Source organism: Ranitomeya imitator, chromosome 1 (genome assembly GCF_032444005.1).
Source record: "Ranitomeya imitator isolate aRanImi1 chromosome 1, aRanImi1.pri, whole genome shotgun sequence".
In the NCBI taxonomy this organism is placed as follows: domain Eukaryota; kingdom Metazoa; phylum Chordata; class Amphibia; order Anura; family Dendrobatidae; genus Ranitomeya; species Ranitomeya imitator.
In genome coordinates, this window is record NC_091282.1 from 857,131,287 (window position 1) to 857,150,603 (window position 19,317).

At 46.2% G+C, this 19,317-nt stretch overlaps 1 protein-coding gene across 1 annotated transcript in view; it reads right to left on the bottom strand.

Annotated features, from left to right (window-relative positions):
* Window positions 1-19,317, bottom strand: part of LOC138648973 (low-density lipoprotein receptor-like) — an 85,347-nt gene that overhangs the window by 17,777 nt on the left and 48,253 nt on the right. The window contains exons 17-19 of the mRNA XM_069739035.1: window positions 17,557-17,793; window positions 16,056-16,494; window positions 14,564-14,702 (exon numbers count right to left, since the gene is read on the bottom strand). Of these exons, the coding sequence (XP_069595136.1) occupies window positions 14,564-14,702; window positions 16,056-16,494; window positions 17,557-17,793 (815 nt within the window). The remainder of the gene's footprint in view (window positions 1-14,563; window positions 14,703-16,055; window positions 16,495-17,556; window positions 17,794-19,317) is intronic.

Below are 19,317 nucleotides of genomic sequence, written 5' to 3' on the forward strand. Positions count from 1 at the left end.
CAAGTTTCCAACTTATCCAGATCCATCTGTAGCAGAATACTATCTTCTCTTGTATTAACTGCTTTACATAGTTTTGTATCATCTGCAAATATCGATATTTTACTGTGTAAACCTTCTACCAGATCATTAATGAATATGTTGAAGAGAACAGGTCCCAATACTGACCCCTGCGGTACCCCACTGGTCACAGCGACCCAGTTAGAAAGCAGAGGGTGGTTATAAATGGTATAGTCTCTATCACTAAGCCAGTTACTAACCCATTTACACACATTTTCCCCCAGACCAAGCATTCTCATTTTGTGTACCAACCTCTTGTGCGGCACGGTATCAAACGCTTTGGAAAAATCGAGATATACCACGTCCAATGACTCACCGTGGTCCAGTCTATAGCTTACCTCTTCATAAAAACTGATTAGATTGGTTTGACAGGAGCGATTTCTCATAAACCCATGCTAATATGGAGTTAAACAGTTATTCTCATTGAGATAATCCAGAATAACATCCCTCAGAAACCCTTCAAATATTTTACCAACAATAGAGGTTAGACTTACTGGCCTATAATTTCCAGGTTCACTTTTAGAGCCCTTTTTGAATATTGGCACCACATTTGCTATGCGCCAGTCCTGCGGAACAGACCCTGTCGCTATAGAGTCACTAAAAATAAGAAATAATGGTTTATCTATTACATTACTTAGTTCTCTTAGTACTCGTGGGTGTATGCCATCCGGACCCGGAGATTTATCTATTTTAATCTTATTTAGCCGGTTTCGCACCTCTTCTTGGGTTAGATTGGTGACCCTTAATATAGGGTTTTCATTGTTTCTTGGGATTTCACCTAGCATTTCATTTTCCACCGTGAATACCGTGGAGAAGAAGGTGTTTAATATGTTAGCTTTTTCCTCGTCATCTACAACCATTCTTTCCTCACTATTTTTTAAGGGGCCTACATTTTCAGTTTTTATTCTTTTACTATTGATATAGTTGAAGAACAGTTTGGGATTAGTTTTACTCTCCTTAGCAATGTGCTTCTCTGTTTCCTTTTTGGCAGCTTTAATTAGTTTTTTAGATAAAGTATTTTTCTCCCTATAGTTTTTTAGAGCTTCAATGGTGCCATCCTGCTTTAGTAGTGCAAATGCTTTCTTTTTACTGTTAATTGCCTGTCTTACTTCTTTGTTTAGCCACATTGGGTTTTTCCTATTTCTAGTCCTTTTATTCCCACAAGGTATAAACCGCTTACACTGCCTATTTAGGAGGTTCTTAAACATTTCCCATTTATTATCTGTATTCTCATTTCTGAGGATATTGTCCCAGTCTACCAGATTAAGGGCATCTCTAAGCTGTTCAAACTTTGCCTTCCTAAAGTTCAATGTTTTTGTGACTCCCTGACAAGTCCCCCTAGTGAAAGACAGGTGAAACTGCACAATATTGTGGTCGCTATTTCCTAAATGCCCAACCACTTGCAGATTTGTTATTCTGTCAGGTCTATTAGATAGTATTAGGTCTAAAAGTGCTGCTCCTCTGGTTGGATTCTGCACCAATTGTGAAAGATAATTTTTCTTGGTTATTAGCAGAAACCTGTTGCCTTTATGGGTTTCACAGGTTTCTGTTTCCCAGTTAATATCCGGGTAGTTAAAGTCCCCCATAACCAGGACCTCATTATGGGTTGCAGCTTCATCTATCTGCTTTAGAAGTAGACTTTCCATGCTTTCTGTTATATTTGGGGGTTTGTAACAGACCCCAATGAGAATTTTGTTACCATTTTTCCCTCCATGAATTTCAACCCATATGGACTCGACATCCTCATTCCCTTCGCTAATATCCTCCCTTAAAGTGGACTTTAGACAAGACTTTACATAGAGACAAACCCCTCCTCCTCTCCGATTTTTACGATCCTTTCTAAACAGACTGTAACCCTGTAAGTTAACTGCCCAGTCATAGCTTTCATCTAACCATGTCTCGGTTATTCCCACTATGTCAAAGTTACCTGTAGATATTTCTGCTTCTAGTTCTTCCATCTTGTTTGTCAGGCTTCTGGCGTTTGCGAGCATGCAGTTGAGGATTTTGTTTTGTTCCAATCTCCTCACTGTGGATTGTTTTAGAAATGTTCTTACCTCCCTTCTGAGTATGTTTTCCTGGGTCGTCTTTGTTCGAGTCTAATGTTTTTCTTCCTGTCCCCTCTTCTTCTAGTTTAACGCCCTCCTGATGAGTGTAGCGAGTCTTCTGGCGAATGTGTGTTTCCCAGGTTTGTTGAGGTGTAGTCCGTCTCTGGCGAGGAGTCCATCATACCAGTAATTCACACCGTGGTCCAGGAATCCAAATCCTTGTTGTCTGCACCATCGTCTTAGCCAGTTGTTTGCATCAAGGATCCTGTTCCATCTCCTGGTGCCATGCCCGTCTACTGGAAGGATAGAAGAAAAAACTACCTGTGCATCCAGTTCCTTTACTTTCTTCCCCAACTCTTCAAAGTCCTTGCAGATTGTCGGTAGGTCCTTCCTTGCCGTGTCATTGGTGCCAACATGTATCAGAAGAAATGGGTGGACGTCCTTGGAGCTGAAGAGCTTTGGTATCCTATCGGTCACATCCTTGATCATCGCACCTGGAAGGCAGCATACTTCTCTTGCAGTTATGTCCGGTCTGCAGATGGCTGCTTCTGTGCCTCTCAGTAGTGAGTCTCCCACCACCACCACTCTTCGTTGCTTCTTGGCTGTACTTTTTGCTGTCACTTGTTGCTGTGTGCCCTTTTCTTTTTTGCTTGCTGGTATTGCTTCATTCTTAGGTGTGCTATCTTCATCCTCTACAAAGATTTGATATCGGTTCTTCAGTTGTGTGGTTGGTGATTTCTCCATGGTCTTCTTGCTTCTTTTGGTCACATGCTTCCACTCATCTGCTTTTGGAGGTTCTCTGACACTTTTTGCACCTTCTGTGACCAGTAGAGATGCTTCTGTTCTGTCTAGAAAGTCTTCATTCTCTTTGATGAGTTTCAAAGTTGCTATTCTTTCTTCCAGACCCCGCACCTTTTCTTCTAAAAGGGCCACTAGTCTACACTTCTGACAGGTGAAATTGGATTCTTCTTCTGGTCGATCTGTGAACATGTAGCACATGCTGCAGCTCACCATGTAGGTTGTCACATCTGCCATGTTGCTCCTAGATCCTGCTGACTTGCTGTGTGTTTTCCTTCTTGTGTAATCTACTCAGCCAAGCTCTCTTGCAATAATGTCCTACAGGCAGCTGGTCCCGGCTGTACCCAACGATCTTCTAGCTTAGGGAGACTTCGCTTCTCCCAGAAGGCACCTGGAATATGCAAATTAGCCTCCTGAAGCTTGAATCCCTGGTTTGGTGATGCTTTCGAAGCAGCTGGTCCCGGCTGTACCCAACGATCTTCTAGCTTAGGGAGACTTCGCTTCTCCCAGAAGGCACCTGGAATATGCAAATTAGCCTCCTGAAGCTTGAATCCCTGGTTTGGTGATGCTTTCGAAGCAGCTGGTCCCGGCTGTACCCAACGATCTTCTAGCTTAGGGAGACTTCGCTTCTCCCAGAAGGCACCTGGAATATGCAAATTAGCCTCCTGAAGCTTGAATCCCTGGTTTGGTGATGCTTTCGAAGCAGCTGGTCCCGGCTGTACCCAACGATCTTCTAGCTTAGGGAGACTTCGCTTCTCCCAGAAGGCACCTGGAATATGCAAATTAGCCTCCTGAAGCTTGAATCCCTGGTTTGGTGATGCTTTCGAAGCAGCTGGTCCCGGCTGTACCCAACGATCTTCTAGCTTAGGGAGACTTCGCTTCTCCCAGAAGGCACCTGGAATATGCAAATTAGCCTCCTGAAGCTTGAATCCCTGGTTTGGTGATGCTTTCGAAGCAGCTGGTCCCGGCTGTACCCAACGATCTTCTAGCTTAGGGAGACTTCGCTTCTCCCAGAAGGCACCTGGAATATGCAAATTAGCCTCCTGAAGCTTGAATCCCTGGTTTTCACTTGTGTGAAAACAAAATCTTTGGCTAAAACAAAATGTTTATGGCAAAAATTTAGTTATTTTGTCCTCACTGTCCAATGGTATAAAATTCTGCGACACCCATGGAGTCCATATGATCACTGCACCCCTAGATGAATTAATTGAGAGGTGTAGCTTGCAAAAATGGGGGTTCTGCTGTTTTGGCACCTCATGGGCTCTCCTAGTGGGTTATGGCACCTGCAAACCATATCTGTAAAATCTGGCACTCCTTCCCTTCTGAGCTCTGCCATGCACCCAGTAGTTTATTGGACCCCCAAAAGTTGTGCAATTTGTCCCGTTACTCTTAGTAAAATAAAATAAAAATTTGGTCTAAAAAAAAAAAAAAAAAAAAAAAAGAAATTGCTGTTCGGAAGCTAAAAATTAATTTTGTTTCCAAAATTGTGCTTATGTAAAGTAGACATGTGGGAAATGTTACTTAAGTATTTTGTGTGACATATCTCTGATTTAAGGGCATGAAAAAATAAAATATGTTATGACTCTTAGAACGGAGTAGAAAAATAAAAGCTCAAGACGAAGATTTACCAGTCACAAAAAAGGTTAAAGGGGAGAAGTGGGTTTAATTTGTTTGTTTTTTTTAAAACTTTTTGTATTAACTACAGTGAGGCTCAGTGGTTCGCACTGCAGCCTAGCCACACTGGGGACATGGCTTCAAATCCCACCAAGGACCACATCTGCAAGGAGTTTGTATGTTCTCCTCAAGTTCACGTGGGCTTCCTCACGGTTTCCACCCACACTCCAAAGACCTACTGATAGGAAATTTAGATTGGGAGCCCCAATGGGGACAGTGCCAATAATGTATGTAGAGCGCTGTGGAATTAATGGAGCTATATAAAATGAGTAATATAAATAAATTCACTATGCAGAGTGCCACAGTCAAGTCAAATCAGGACCGCTACACAGCTTTACAGAGGAAGCAGTTACACTGTCATCGCAAAGAACGTGTGACAAGACAACGGTCACTGGCTACAAGGTGAACTAGTCTGCGGCACTTTCAGCTCTTAACACGGCACGGCAACAGCATTAACCTTAGAGGTTTTTAGTAACAAGTCTGTAACCTGTCCTTCGTATACAATGGTAGGCTACTAGTGATGAGCGAGTGTGCTTGTTACTTGAGTTTTCCCGAGCATGCTTGGGTGTTCTCCGAGTATTTTGGGGGTTTGTAGATTATGTTTGAGTCCCCGCAGCTGCATGATTTGCTGCTAATTACAGGCAATCCCTGAATGTGTTCAGGTTGTCTGTTAGGGAATCCCCACATGTTTTTAGGCTGTCTAGCAGCCGCAAATCATGCAGCTGCGCGGGACTCAATCTACGAGAACGCCCAAAATACTCGGAGACCACCAGAGCATGCTCGGAAACCTCGAGTAACAAGCACACTCATCACTATAGGCTACCCAATAAGTTCTCACAGCTGTTGCCCAAACTTAGTGTTCAGTGGGGACCAAATTAAGCCATATGACGGAAACTGCAGCTCACAAGGCAATGTACTGCAATAAAATGGCATTTGGCTTCCTCCACAGCTGTGAACTGTCCATGAAATGAGGGTGCACAGTCCACAGCTGAAGTGGCAATAAAGGAGATTGACACTGCGAAAGTTATCTGTCTGACCCTATGGCCTATGTGCAGTAACACCAACACTATCAAAGGCCTACACAACATGCAGCCGGCAGACCTGCTGAACAGTGTTGTGCAGCCCACGTAGCTGTCTGGGAAATGCCCCCCCTTCTATTTAATATTGAACACTGCACCTCCGAAAGAGGGCCAAAGAAAACGCTGGTCAGCCCCTGCCGGGATATGCAGCATGATTAGGTCAGCACGCTGCTGACCTCACCACACTGCTGTCAGTGTCTCACAAGCAGGGGAGACCTCTGACTCCTTCATGGAGCTCTTGCCAGAGCCAAAGATTAAGGGTCATGTTATGTTAGATGAGGGGCCAGGGTAATGTTACTACAAGGACACATGTGGCAATTTGCAACATTATGGTGCCGATATGGAAGGGGTCACTATATGGGGGGAATATTATGGAGAGGGGTTGTGTGAGGGATATGTAGTAGAGATTATATAGAGGGGTAGATTGGAGAGAATTTGAAGGGCGGCAGTGTGGGGGGGGGGGGGGTTATTCTAGAGAAGGGTAGTGTAGGCGAGATATTTTGGAGCAGGGCAGTGTGTGGTCCTGATGCTGCATGCATTCATTTACAGATTGTGGTTCTGATCTTGTGCATATGTAGCAATCCATAAACAGTTTCATGACCAAGTAATACATTTTTAAAAAAAAAAACTCTCCAAATGCACCTCCAAAATCTCAAGTCTCTAAATTAGTGCGTGTTCACACTGAGCAGGATTGAGAGCTTGTTACATCACCAGAACCAAATTTTGACTATTGATTTTTTTTGTATTAACATACTGATGGTGGTTCTTGTGAAGTATTCATGCAAGTAACCCTTAAACAGCAACACATTTATTTAGTTTTTTGTTTTTGTTGTGCACACCTGAAGTAATAAGTGAAAATTGCGGTCCCCAGTGAATAATCAAGATAAACAGCGATGTCACACTTGGAAGCGATGAAAGACCTCATCAGGTAATCACATATGTACAACACGTTCATACTCCAGGCCAGAAGGGGGCCCTGAACCCAGATTAAGGGGAACTTCCCTAATATATTCTGGCTGGAGGGGAAGTTAATGGGCAGTCTGCCAGAGGAGCAAGAGTTGCTACAGCTCCTAGAGAAAGAATTTAAGGTACCGTCACATTAAGCGACGCTGCAGCGATCTAGACAACGATGCCGATCGCTGCAGCGTCGCTGTGTGGTCGCTCGAGAGCTGTCACACAGACCGCTCTCCAGCGACCAACGATGCAGAGGTCCCCGGGTAACCAGGGTAAACTTCGGGTTACTAAGCGCAGGGCCACGCTTAGTAACCCGATGTTTACCCTGGTTACCAGTGTAAATGTAAAAAAAACAAACACTACATACTTACATTCCTGTTGCGTCCCCCGGCGTTCTGCTTCCCTGCACTGTGTAAGCGCCGGCTTTAAAGCAGAGCGGTGACGTCACTGCTGTGCTCTGCTTCACGGCCAGCTGGCGCTGACACAGGATGCAGGAGGAGTGCAGGGAAGCAGAACGCCAGGGGACAGACACCAGAATGTAAATATGTACTGTTTTTTTTTTACATTTACACTGGTAACCAGGGTAAATATCGGGTTACTAAGCGCGGCCCTGCGCTTAGTAACCCGATGTTTACCCTGGTTACCAGTGACGACATCGCTGGATCGGCGTCACACGCCGATTCAGCGATGTCTGCGGGAGATCCAGCGACTAAATAAAGTTTTGACCTTTCTGCTCCGACCAACGATGTCACAGCAGGATCCAGATAGCTGCTGCGTGTCAAACACAACGATATCGCTATCCAGGACGCTGCAACGTCACGGATCGCTATCGATAGTCTTAGTTACTCACCGGTTAACGGTGTTTTTCGGAGTCCATGACCGCACTACGGAGAGAGGGGATCCGCCCTTCAGGAACAGGAAACCTACAGATACATAAGGGCGGCACCTCTCCCACGCATCAGTTGCTTTACAGAGCACAAGAGGACCACCAAGGTTAATAGCATACATAATAAACAATAATACAATAACTAACTATTCACTACCCGTGAATTATATATAAATAAAGGAAGAGGTGTACACCCAGAACTTAAGACGGGAGGGTATGTACAGGTGCTGTCATGGACTCCGAAAAACACCGTTAACCGGTGAGTAACTAAGACTTTATTCGGTCGTCCATGACAGCACTACGGAGAGAATTACAGAGAGTAACTAACTAGGGAGGGACTACAGCTTGCAGCACTCTTACACCAAAAGAGGTCAGAAGAGACACCCAGGTTCAATCTATAATGGTTATAGAAAGTGTTGAGAAGACCAAGTAGCAGCCTTACAAATCTGGTCGATCGACACCTCCAATCTTTCCGCCCACGAAGCCGCCATAGCTCTAGTGGAATGTGCTTTAAGACCTTCAGGCGCCGGCTTGCCCTTTGAGATGTATGCCAGCGAGATAGCCTCCCTGATCCATCTAGCTAAAGTAGATTTCGATGCTCTATGACCTTTCCTACTACCCTGATAGGGCATTATCTAACTTCCAGGGATCAGTTACCGCTAGATACTCCAGGATACATCTTCTTACATCTAAAGTGTGTAACTTCCTTTCCTTATCGTTAGTAGGATTGGGGAGGAAAGATGGAAGAACCATTTCCTGTGTTCTCTGGAAACTGGACACTACTTTAGGGAGATATGCTGGATCAGGGGATAGTATCACTCTATCATCTCTAAGCTGCATGTAAGGGGGAACCCTGGATAATGCTTGTATGTCACCTATCCTACGCGCCGATGTTATGGCCACCAGGAAGGCTACTTTAAGAGATAAATTTTTAATAGAGGCTGAGGAAACTGGCTCAAATGGGGCCTCTGTCATGGCTGAGAGGACTAGGTTCAGGTCCCAAGGCATGACTATTCTTCACAATTGGCCTAGACCGTTTTGTCGCTCTGATGAATCTGCTGACCCAGTGATTCTCAGCAATGTTGCAGCCAAAGAGGGCCCCTAAGGCTGATACCTGCACTTTAAGAGTATTTGGGGACAACCCCATATCTAACCCCCTTTGTAAGAATTCCAAGATCTGGACAATCGGTATTGACTGTCCAGCTGTTGCCCCCGAGTTCTGAAGAAATCTCTTCCAGATTCTGACAGATTTTTGTGGTCATCATTTTCCTGCTTTTCAGCAGCGTGTTAATGAGGGCCGGTGAGAACCCCCTATCTTTTAGCAGCGCCCGCTCAAAATCCACGCAGTCAGATGAAGGCCAACCGCTCGAGGATGGTAGACTGGGCCCTGGGATAGGAGATCCGGAATGTCTGGCAAGACCCATGGATCGGACATCGACATAGCCCTCAGGCATGGAAACCACGTCCTTCTGGGCCAGAAGGGGGCGATTAATATTACGGTGGCTTTGTCCTTCCTGATTTTCCTCACCACCAGAGGAAGTAGAGACAGGGGAGGAAAGGCGTAGGCTAGCCTGAAGTCACAGTTTATGAGGAGGGCGTCTACTGACAGGGAATTTTCTCTGGGGTTCAGAGAGCAGAATTGTGCCACTTTCCGGTTTTCTTTTGTGGCAAACAGGTCTACCTCTGGTTGTCCCCACCTTCCCACGATAAGGTCGAAGATGGTGCCGTTCAGGGACCACTCTCCCTGCCTCAATGTGTTGCGACTTAAGAAATCCGCCGTAGTGTTTTCTGCCCCTTTTAGGTGTAGAGCCGTCAACGAGAGAAGATGTTGCTCTGCTAGATGAAACAGACGATCTGCTACACACATCAGGGATCTGGAACGAGTCCCGCCTTGGTGATTTATGTATGCCACGGTGACCCGATTGTCTGAGAATACCTGCACGTGGTGGCCCTGTAGATAGACAAGGAGTGATTTAACAGCCTGTTCCACTGCCGTTAACTCCTTCAGGTTGGAGGACATCTCCATCTGATCACGATCCCAAAGCCCCTGGACCAATGTATCCCCCATGTGAGCCCCCCCACCCAGAAGGGCTAGCGTCCGAGGTGACAATACGAGTTATATTATATTCCCAGGGGACCCCTGTGGACAGATTCTCTTGGTCTAACCACCAACTGAGGGATACAATGGCGTCTTGGGATAGGGTCAGCATACTTTCTAGACATCCCCCCAACCTTTTTTGATGCAACAGCACCTCGCCCTGAAGTATCCTCGTATGATACTGAGCCCATCGGACCGCTGGAATACAGGACGAGAGAGAGCCTAACAGACATGGCTCTTCGTAGGGACATGGTGGGGTTTTTTGAGGCATTCAGCACCTGAAGGTGCAGGCGATCAATTTTTTCTTGAGGCAAACGGCATTCCTGAACCTGGGAATCCAGGGTCAGGCCTAAAAATCGCTGCACCGTCATGGGCTGTAACCGTGATTTTTTAACGTTTAGCATCCACCCCAGACGCTCTAGAGCCGACATCACTTTATGTAACTGTTCCAGACAGTGATCCGCCGTTTTACCTACGATAAGGAGATCGTCCATGTAGGGGATTATTAGAATGTTGGACTCATGCAGGTGTGCCATAACTTCCGCCATTACTTTGGTAAATACCCGAGGGGCGACCGAAATCCCAAAGGGAAGGGCCCTATACTGGAAGTGTTTTACTACCCCATCCAACCGTACCGCCACCCTCAGGTATCGTTGGTGACCTGCATAAATAGGGATATGGTAATAGGCGTCCTTCAAATCCAATACTACCATAAAGCAGTTTTTAAACAGGTGCTTTATTGCGGTGTTAATAGTTTCCATTTTAAATGGTTGAACGGTCAGAAAATTATTCAGCGCTCTAAGGTTAATGATTGTTCTGAAGGAGCCGTCTGGTTTGCTTATTAGGAATAGAGGAGAGTAGAAACCACTACCCTGTTCTCCTTCCGTAACCTCTGATAGGACATTTTTATTGAGCAGATCGTGAACTTCCGCTTCCAGGGCCGCCTGTTCCGCTGGAGAGGATCTGAGAGGGGTGATTCTGAAGAAGTTCTGAGGGATACAGGAGAATTCTAGCCGCAGACCCGTAGCTATCAACTCCAAAATCCAATCACTACTGGAGATCTTGGACCAGGCCGGGTAGAAGGCAGATAGTCTACCTCCCACCGGGGCGACTAGTCATTGGGGTGGTTTTTTGATTTCACAGGATGGCTCCTGACGTCCTCCACCAAACATGAATCCAGTACCTCTCTTTTTATCTTCCCATCTGCTCTGGTCTCTGGCTGGTCTCTTCCGAAAGAATCTTTTCCCTGCGAAGGGGCGCCTGTAAGAAGTAGTTGGTAGATTAGGAAACTTCTCATCTCCGGCTTTCTCTAGCAGCTCATCTAGAACTGGCCCAAACAGGTATTCCCCTTCGCATGGGATAGAGCACAGACGAGATCTGGATTGAAGGTCACCCGGCCAACATTTCAGCCATAGGGCCCTGCGTGCTGCGTTCGATAATCCTGCCGCTCTAGCTGCCATTCTTGCCGAATCCGCAGAAGCGTCTGCGAGAAAGGCAGCAGCATTTTGGATTGTTGGCAGGAATTTCAACATGGAATCTCTGGAAACACCTTCTTCCAATTTAGACCCTAGCTGATCCAGCCAGACCATCATCGATCTAGCTGCGCATGTCACAGCTACAGCAGGTCTCAAGGCACCCGCCGACATCTCCCATGTCCCTTTAAGGAACGAGTCAGCCTTTTTATCTAGAGGATCCTTTAGGGAAGCCATGTCATCAAAGGGGATAGATTATTTCTTAGATGCCTTAGACACCGCCGCGTCTAATTTTGGCACCTTATCCCAGGTGTTCACCATGGGGTCCTCAAAGGGGTATCTTCGTTTAAAGGCCGGTGGAAAAGAGCCTTTTTCTCTGGCTTCTTCCATTCTCTTTTGATGAGGTTCTGCACCTTGTCATTGAGCGGAAAAGACCTACGTTTTTTAGGGTCTAGACCGCCAAACATTAGGTCCTGCGTTGAACGTTCTGGCCTTTCGTCTGCCACCCCCATGGTGGATCTAACTGATTTAATTAGTTTGTCCATTTGGTCCAACGGGAAACAAACGGTTAGACTCTTCTTCCGAAGAGGACGCTGAGGAGACAGAGGCGTCTGAATCAGTCTCCCTACTTGGGCCAGCGGACGAATCTGAATTTGAGGCGCTAGGCTCCCTTCTTCTCTTGGAAGGCTCTCCCCGGGATAGGGATTTCAGGGAATCCTTCACCTCCTTCCTGATAATCTCCCTAAGATTTGAAGTGAAATCGGGAGACTCCTCCGCCACCGTCTGCCGCACACACGACTGAAAGTCTTTTAGGGTAGGCGTCTGGCAGAAGGCAAGCGCACAGCGCGCACTCCTTGTTTTTTGATTTAACCAGCTTTTTTTTCCCTTACGGAAATAAACATAGGAAAAGACTGCATCAGGGTACATTCACGAAGATCTCTTACCCAGGCAGTAGCGGTAGGTACCGGATCACTTTCGGTCCAGATCCTTCTGCCTTGATCTGCGACTGGCCTGATTACTGCGTCCGCGGGTCTTCTGCCGGGGGTTTGCAAGGGTCTCCGAGGATCTGTCCTGCTCCAGCAGACCAACAGCAGCTTCCGGCACATCCATAGCTGCAGATGGCCATAAGCAGCTCTGGCAGCAATCTAATCGGCTATATATAGCCTTCCCCCGCCGGAACATGTGCAGGTGTGTATGGCCAGTAATCAATCTCCCCCCTGCACCGGACCCTGCTCGATCCTCCCCCGCCCCTGAACGCTCCCCCCCTGCAGCTCCCATCACATGCAGGACGCGGCATTTCCAGCTGAAGCCGGCCGGCATCCGACTTCCGGTCCTGGCTCCGCCCCCCCGCCGCATCACTTCCAGAAACGGCTAGAGCGCCCAGAGACGCGCCCGGAAGCTGGGGACGGCGTCGCCGGATCCTCCAGCCGCACGCCGCTTTACCAACACTGCACGCGGCCCCAGCACAGCGACGATCGCGGCGGAAGCCGGTGCCCGACACCCGGATCCGGCCCGATCCCAAAGGAGTGCAGAGGGGCATTCCAGGAAGCCTGCGCCGCCTGGATAGGACCAGAGGTAGGGACACAGGGCACGGGAGAGTGAACGGACCGCGTGGGGGGGGTGGGGAGACATACTCACCTCGCTGACCCCAGAGACAGACCTCCTCTGGACGCTGCTCCCCTCTGCACCGCTCACTGTCGTGGAGCCCTACCCGGGCCCACCGTGGCGCTTCCAGGGACCCGCACTGCCCGAGGTAGGAGACCCCCTCGCTACCTGGGTCGGACAGCTGGCCTGGGTGCTTGATAGGTGACTGAAGATAAATCTGTAGGGCATCCTGTCCTCCAGGAACAGGAAACCAACTGATGCGTGGGAGAGATGCCGCCCTTATGTATCTGTAGGTTTCCTGTTCCTGAAGGGCGGATCCCCTCTCTCCGTAGTGCTGTCATGGACGACCGAATAAATCGTTGTTAAGTTGTTCAGTGTGACGGTACCTTAAAGGACAAAAGAGTAAATAGCGGCTGACAGCACTCTACATCGGAGCGCCCGTTCACCATCCAGGGAACCGTCCCGGATCCAATGTAGTCAGAGAAACGTAGAAAGAACAGCGCTCCATCCGGGTGTAGAATTTCTTAGAACAAATTTATTAAAGCCATAATCAAGCAACGTTTCGACCGGTATACGCTTGACAAAGACCGTATACCGGTCGAAACGTTGCTTGATTATGGCTTTAATAAATTTGTTCTAAGAAATTCTACACCCGGATGGAGCGCTGTTCTTTCTACGTTTCTCTGGGTACCTTAAAGGACAGCTTGTGGAAAGTGTGCAGGAGAGAAAATGCACAGGAGAGTGACACCAGGGGAGCAGAGCAGTGATTTGGCTACCTCCCTGGCTGTGCGCAGATTCCGGAAGCTGGAAGACCGAGGCAGTGTTGGACTCTGAGGCATAGCAGAAACTGGCAGGACAGCTGGACTTTAAGTTGTCTGCCTTTACACCCAGGAGGCACAGTGACACAGCCCAGGTCATGATAGAGACCATGTAAAAAGGCTCTAGTCACCTGTCATATGGGTTTGTGTCCTAACCTATATGGGGACAGAGGAACTGTGAGGACCTTATCAGAAGCCATAGGCAGTAAGGGACTACAACACCACTGCACTTTGAGGAAGTCTTTCATCTCCACCTGGTAAAGGGGACTCTGGATTCGCTTCCAAGCCGGCCGGACCCTGCCTGTACCTGTGATCTGGTGCCCTAGACTGCGGTTGTCTGAAGCTTCCGTAAACCAGGTAAAGAGACTGCAAACCTGTGTCCTCATTCTTTAATGCACCTCTCACCATCTTCACCTAGCCACCGGGAGCCCTGGGGACCTACTTCACTTGTGGGAAGTTAAACCATCTACCTGCCATACCATTACCCCAGAGGACCCCTTTAAGCAGCGTCGGTCCCCACTGACCGAATACCGCAGGTGACATCACAAACTTTAATCAATTTCCCTTTTACATAGGCGCCCAGGGCCATGGACCGGACACATCCCTTTAAGTACAGGACCCGGTCTAGAGCAGAGGTCCCCAACTCCAGTCCTCAAGGCCTACCAACAGGTCATGTTTTCAGGATTTCCTTTGCATTGCACAGGTGATGCAATTATTACCTGGGCAAGACTAAGGAAATCCTGAAAACATGACCTGTTGGTGGGCCTTGAGGACTGGAGTTGGGGACCTCTGGTCTAGAGCATCCCCATGGCCGTGGTGGGAGTTCCACATGCTGTGCAATAAATTATAATCTAGCTCACACAGACACGTGAAGTCTCCCAAGAGTGGCTGGTGGGTGGTCAGTGCTCATTGCTTGTTTACTCTTCAGCCAATTCAGGAGAATGTAGCAACATTCTGTTCCAGCTCCAACATTGCTTCACAAGAAGTGTTTCCCCCACTCCTTTCAGCTGATGCAGTTAACACAACCTGCCACCCTAGGCACTGGCCTTCAAGGGCTTTCTGAAGAACAGCCTCTACCTGATCAGCAGTGGTGCCACCATCATCAAATGCTTCATTGAGGAAGGTTTCAGAAGATTCAGTGGTTTGAATGTCTAGAGGTTCCAGGTCCTTAGCAGAATGCCTAGTCAGGGTCCTTGAAGAAGCTGAGCTGGAAGTCCTAAAAGTATATGGATGGGGGTGTAGAAAAGGATGAACACAAATAAAGACAGTTTCAGAGTCAATGCAAGATTGCGTTCTGTCAGATTTCATAATACAAACAGATCAGCTTTAAGCATTTGCAGTCCGTTGATGAATCTTCCACAAACTACATACCGTACATTAAAAATATTTCTACACTCATGAGGCTGGTGTATTTAGGAAATTCACATCAGAATAGCGGTACCAAAATTATGCTGGGACAACCCCAGCATAATAGATTCAGATCCCCAATAAAAACAAAGTATATTCACCTTGCACAGCAGTGCAGTTTCCAGCATGAGTAACATGGCTGCAGCTCATCAATATTCCAGGACGGCAGCTCTAATGTAAGACGCTGTAGCCAAACAGCAGCCTCTCATTGGCTGCAGTGGGCATGTGACTCAACGACACCAGGATCTTAATTTCTGCTCTAAACCAATTATGTTGGGTGTTGTCCTGTAGTGGATAACCCCCTTTAAATACTCAGCAGCTTTACTGTTCAATAAAGCGGTCAGGCTTGGTGGGTAGAAACTGAATACACGAACTCAGGCATCCATCGATGGAGAGCACTCAACAGTGCTCTAGGTCCATTCTGACATTTTCAAATAGCATACATTAGATTCCCCATCTGAGAGCAGTATAATGTTGGGCAGAGACCCAGATTACAACAATGTATCATTTATTGGGTTGCTCGCTGTCATTTTGATAAAATCATTGTTTTATCTGCAGCAGATCTCTGAATTCCAAGCTCTGTATAACCCCGCCCACATCACTGATTGGAAGGTTTGTGTACATCGGCGGAAACCTTCCATCCAGTGGTGTGGGCGGGATTACACAGCTCATGAATATGGAGGACTACCTGGCAGCAGGTTTACTAGTCCTCCAACAATCTTAAGTGATTTTATTAGATCTACACCAAGCAGCCCAGTGACATCGCTCAAATCAGGCTCTGTCTACATTATGCAGCTCTCAGATTAGGTAGCAGAAACCTGGTGGTGACAGGTTCCATTGAAGGCCCAGTAGCAAAGCTTGGAAACACTGCCCGTAGTTGGCCACCACTTCCACCTTTTAGGATGGGCTATAAAGATTACAGCAGGTGGGGTCCAAATCTCAGCATTCCTGCCCGTTTGAAGGGGCTGCAGCTCTGCAGGCTCTGTCACTTACATTTACTTTCACAGATTCCTACAAACCGACTGAAGATGTCAGCCATATTTTTTAAGGCTTTCGCCTGGACAGGCCATCAGTTTAAAAGCAAAGTGAAGCCATCTGGATTTTTAAAAAAGTGCATTGATGCCATGGCCCCAATACTCAGCGATCTGTTAAAGCTACTAACCTCTGTAAGGCTCTTCTTTGGGTCACAAACACAAAGACTCCAGCCCCCAATGCAAAGACAAATAGAACTGCAACTGTTCCAACAGTTAGGGGCACCGCTATAGGTTTCACCCCATGTTCACAGAAGTCTCCACTGTAGTCTGGAAAACAGCTGCATTTGATTACACCAGCATCTACTACACATTCTCCCCTCATGTTACAAGTTTCAGCGTTACATGGCCTAGACTCCATGTTTCTTCCAAAACCTTCATTATCCAGGCTATCATCATCACGTCCTTCAAAATAATCAGGGAACATTTTTCCTGGAGATGGTGCTTTGGTCTTTAACAATGTTTCGACAGTACCCGCTTCAAGTTTTGGAGAAACCATGCCCTTGGTGGGCATTTTGGATTTTGTTGGAGAGGTGACAGACTTTAAGCCTTTATCACTGCTATAGGTACCTGAAAAGAGGAGATAATATCAATAGAGTCAAGTTTTCATTAAGCAATAGTTTGTGTTACATCTCAATATGGAGGAATCAACTAAAAGTCTTCAGATGACAACACTGCCATTTTACAGCAGATCGGTCAATAGTATATTTTGACCACCCAGTGACTGAGCAATGGCTCAGTCAATGGTTAGAGGGTCAAAGAGCATCCTCACGACTAGTGCTGTTAATTTTTCAATCCCACCCAGGAGTTGGGACAAAAAGCGTATTTCTTTGTCCATATACATGTTACCTATAATGCATGACAGACCTACTAGAGTTCATGAAGGAGTAGTCCGTTTTGTTAGTCAGCTAGTGTAGAGTGTTAAAGAGGTATTCCCATCTCCATGATCCTATACCAATATGTAGTAGGTGTAATATTAGCAAATGACTCCAATTAGAAATGTAGTATAGTACAGTATACAGGGGACAGTACAAGTCCGGTTATGGACACATTACATACACCATTTGAAGTGTAGGTGGGCAGATAATGCTGCAGGTTCAACCAGCCACACAGCGAGGTGATAGGATCTACAGAAGCAGTGTGGCCGAGCTCCACTATGGAGACAGGCCCGGTTTATGCAAGCCAAGCACTCAGGACAACAGGTGCTGACCATTCACTGCCAGCATCAGTACTCCAAATGATAATGTAGACAACTGGACTAGGGGTTTATGGTGGGTGGGGGACACCTGCTTGTAAGAATTCCCCTAGAAAAAGTGATTTGCAGAGTTCCATAACTTATTTTTTACCTTTAAAAAAAAGTTTGTAAATTTCCGTTTTATTCATGCACATTAAGTTGGCCATAAGTGTCAAAATAATAGTCCAAATTACTGTCCACTGCTGCGGTCCTTCGTATGGGAGTCTAATACATTGTAAGAACTTCTTTAATGGTGTTTTGGCGTTATCAAACAGGATTTTTAAATGGACAATGATCAAACAGCACCTCTGAAATACCAGCTTTTTAAAATTTAAAGGAGGGCATGCAATAGACCGCATACTTATTGGATATGTTCATACATCTCAAAAGCCACTTACAGCCTTGCTCATCAGAACCATCCAAACAGTCCATCTGATTGTCGCATCTCTTGTTATTAGGGACACATTTTAACCCATCTTTGCAGAGCATATAGCCTTTGTGACAATTAGGTTCCTCGAGGCACATTGTTGCATTCACTAGATGGTACGTAGGTGAACAGCGGCATGTACGACTTCCAAGGTTTGGCAGACAAATTTGGCTACATCCACCATTGTTTTGGGAGCATCCATTTTTGCCTGGTATAAAAAAGGAAGAAATTAATTACAAAGTTCAATTTAAAAAAAAAAAAAAAAAAAAAACACAAGCGCTAGTAGTACAAAAAGTAAAAACCCAACAAACTTGGGTTATGACTATATCTGGATCGCTCATATCTTGAGCATTAGCATGCTGATTGTTGTCAGGGATAGGTGCTGCGGGAACTAGCAGAAGTTTACCACCATGGTAGTTTAACAGATGTTTGCATGGCAAAGAAGCAAAAGTTATAGCCTGTGAGTTTAGGTACAGGTTATCTGCAGTATAGTAAGAAGTTCTTCTGAGAATTGCAAATTGTCCCTGATCCAGAGGAGAACCTACTCATAGTTCATGGTTAAACTTCTGGGACCTGTAACCATCCTAAAGTGCTGCACTTTGCCTTCTCTGGCAGAAGTGACAATTTGACTGATCCGGTGTGTGAGTACATCAAGTTTATTTTTGTTTTTTTTAATAATTAAAAACCAACCACTTGCTCAGGCAATGCCTATTAAGTATCCTTGTGGCCAGGAAGTGGATATTGCTGGTTGCAAGCGAAACCATGTCTTTGCCCAAAGCTCAATTGACAAGCCAGAACCCCCTTTGCAGATTACCTGCTGCAGCCATCTCGAGGTACCGTATAGGGTTGTTTTAAAGTTGATATTCCGGTTTACGCTGTTCAGATCTTATGTAACTGCAGAGACATTCACTCTTCATTAAATACTCATGTCTTGTGTTCTTTATGATCAAACTTTCTTTTATTCCCTAGATCCAATCACTCACATGACCTGAAACTGATCTTTTGTCACTTGAAATTCTCAAAACTTATGGTCGCCGTTATTTATTCTACTATGGACTACTGCAACTCTACTGATCAGTCTCCCTCTTGCCAAACTTTCTTCAATCAGTTCTGAATGCGGCAGCCTGTGTTATACTTCTATCCAGCTGCTACAATGATGCCAACACCATGTGCCAATCATTGCACCGATCACCAATCTGCTACATTGTACAATATAAACCTCTCACCCACAAAGCCCTCAAAAGTTCTGCTCCACCCAACATCTCCTTCATTTGTCCATCACCCTACCTGTGTGGTCCATTGTGCAACTGATCCAAGACCAACATCCTCCACAAGCAGAACATCCCACTTCAGTCTTCAACACTTCTCGTATAGTGCCAGTTTTCTGGATTGCACTACCCCAGAAGATCCCAATAGCTAGTCAAACTAAAAAGTGTGTTTTTTTGTTAAGACATGCCCTTAATTCAGAACAGCCAGCTACAACACTGGTCGTCCTGCATAGGATGAGAGGAGACCAATACGAGTACCTGTATACTATACTTGAATGGGTTTGAGGTTGAGTAGAGAGACCTATTTGTCTCAAATGCATACATTTGGAGGTGGTTTTCATTGGGGAAATTACTTTGGCAAAAGAGGAATGCCGAGCACACCTTTTCAGAGAACATGGCAAAAGTGTTGTGAGGATGCTGAACCAAGTTATAGGACAAAACCTCTGTGTACTATTATATATTGT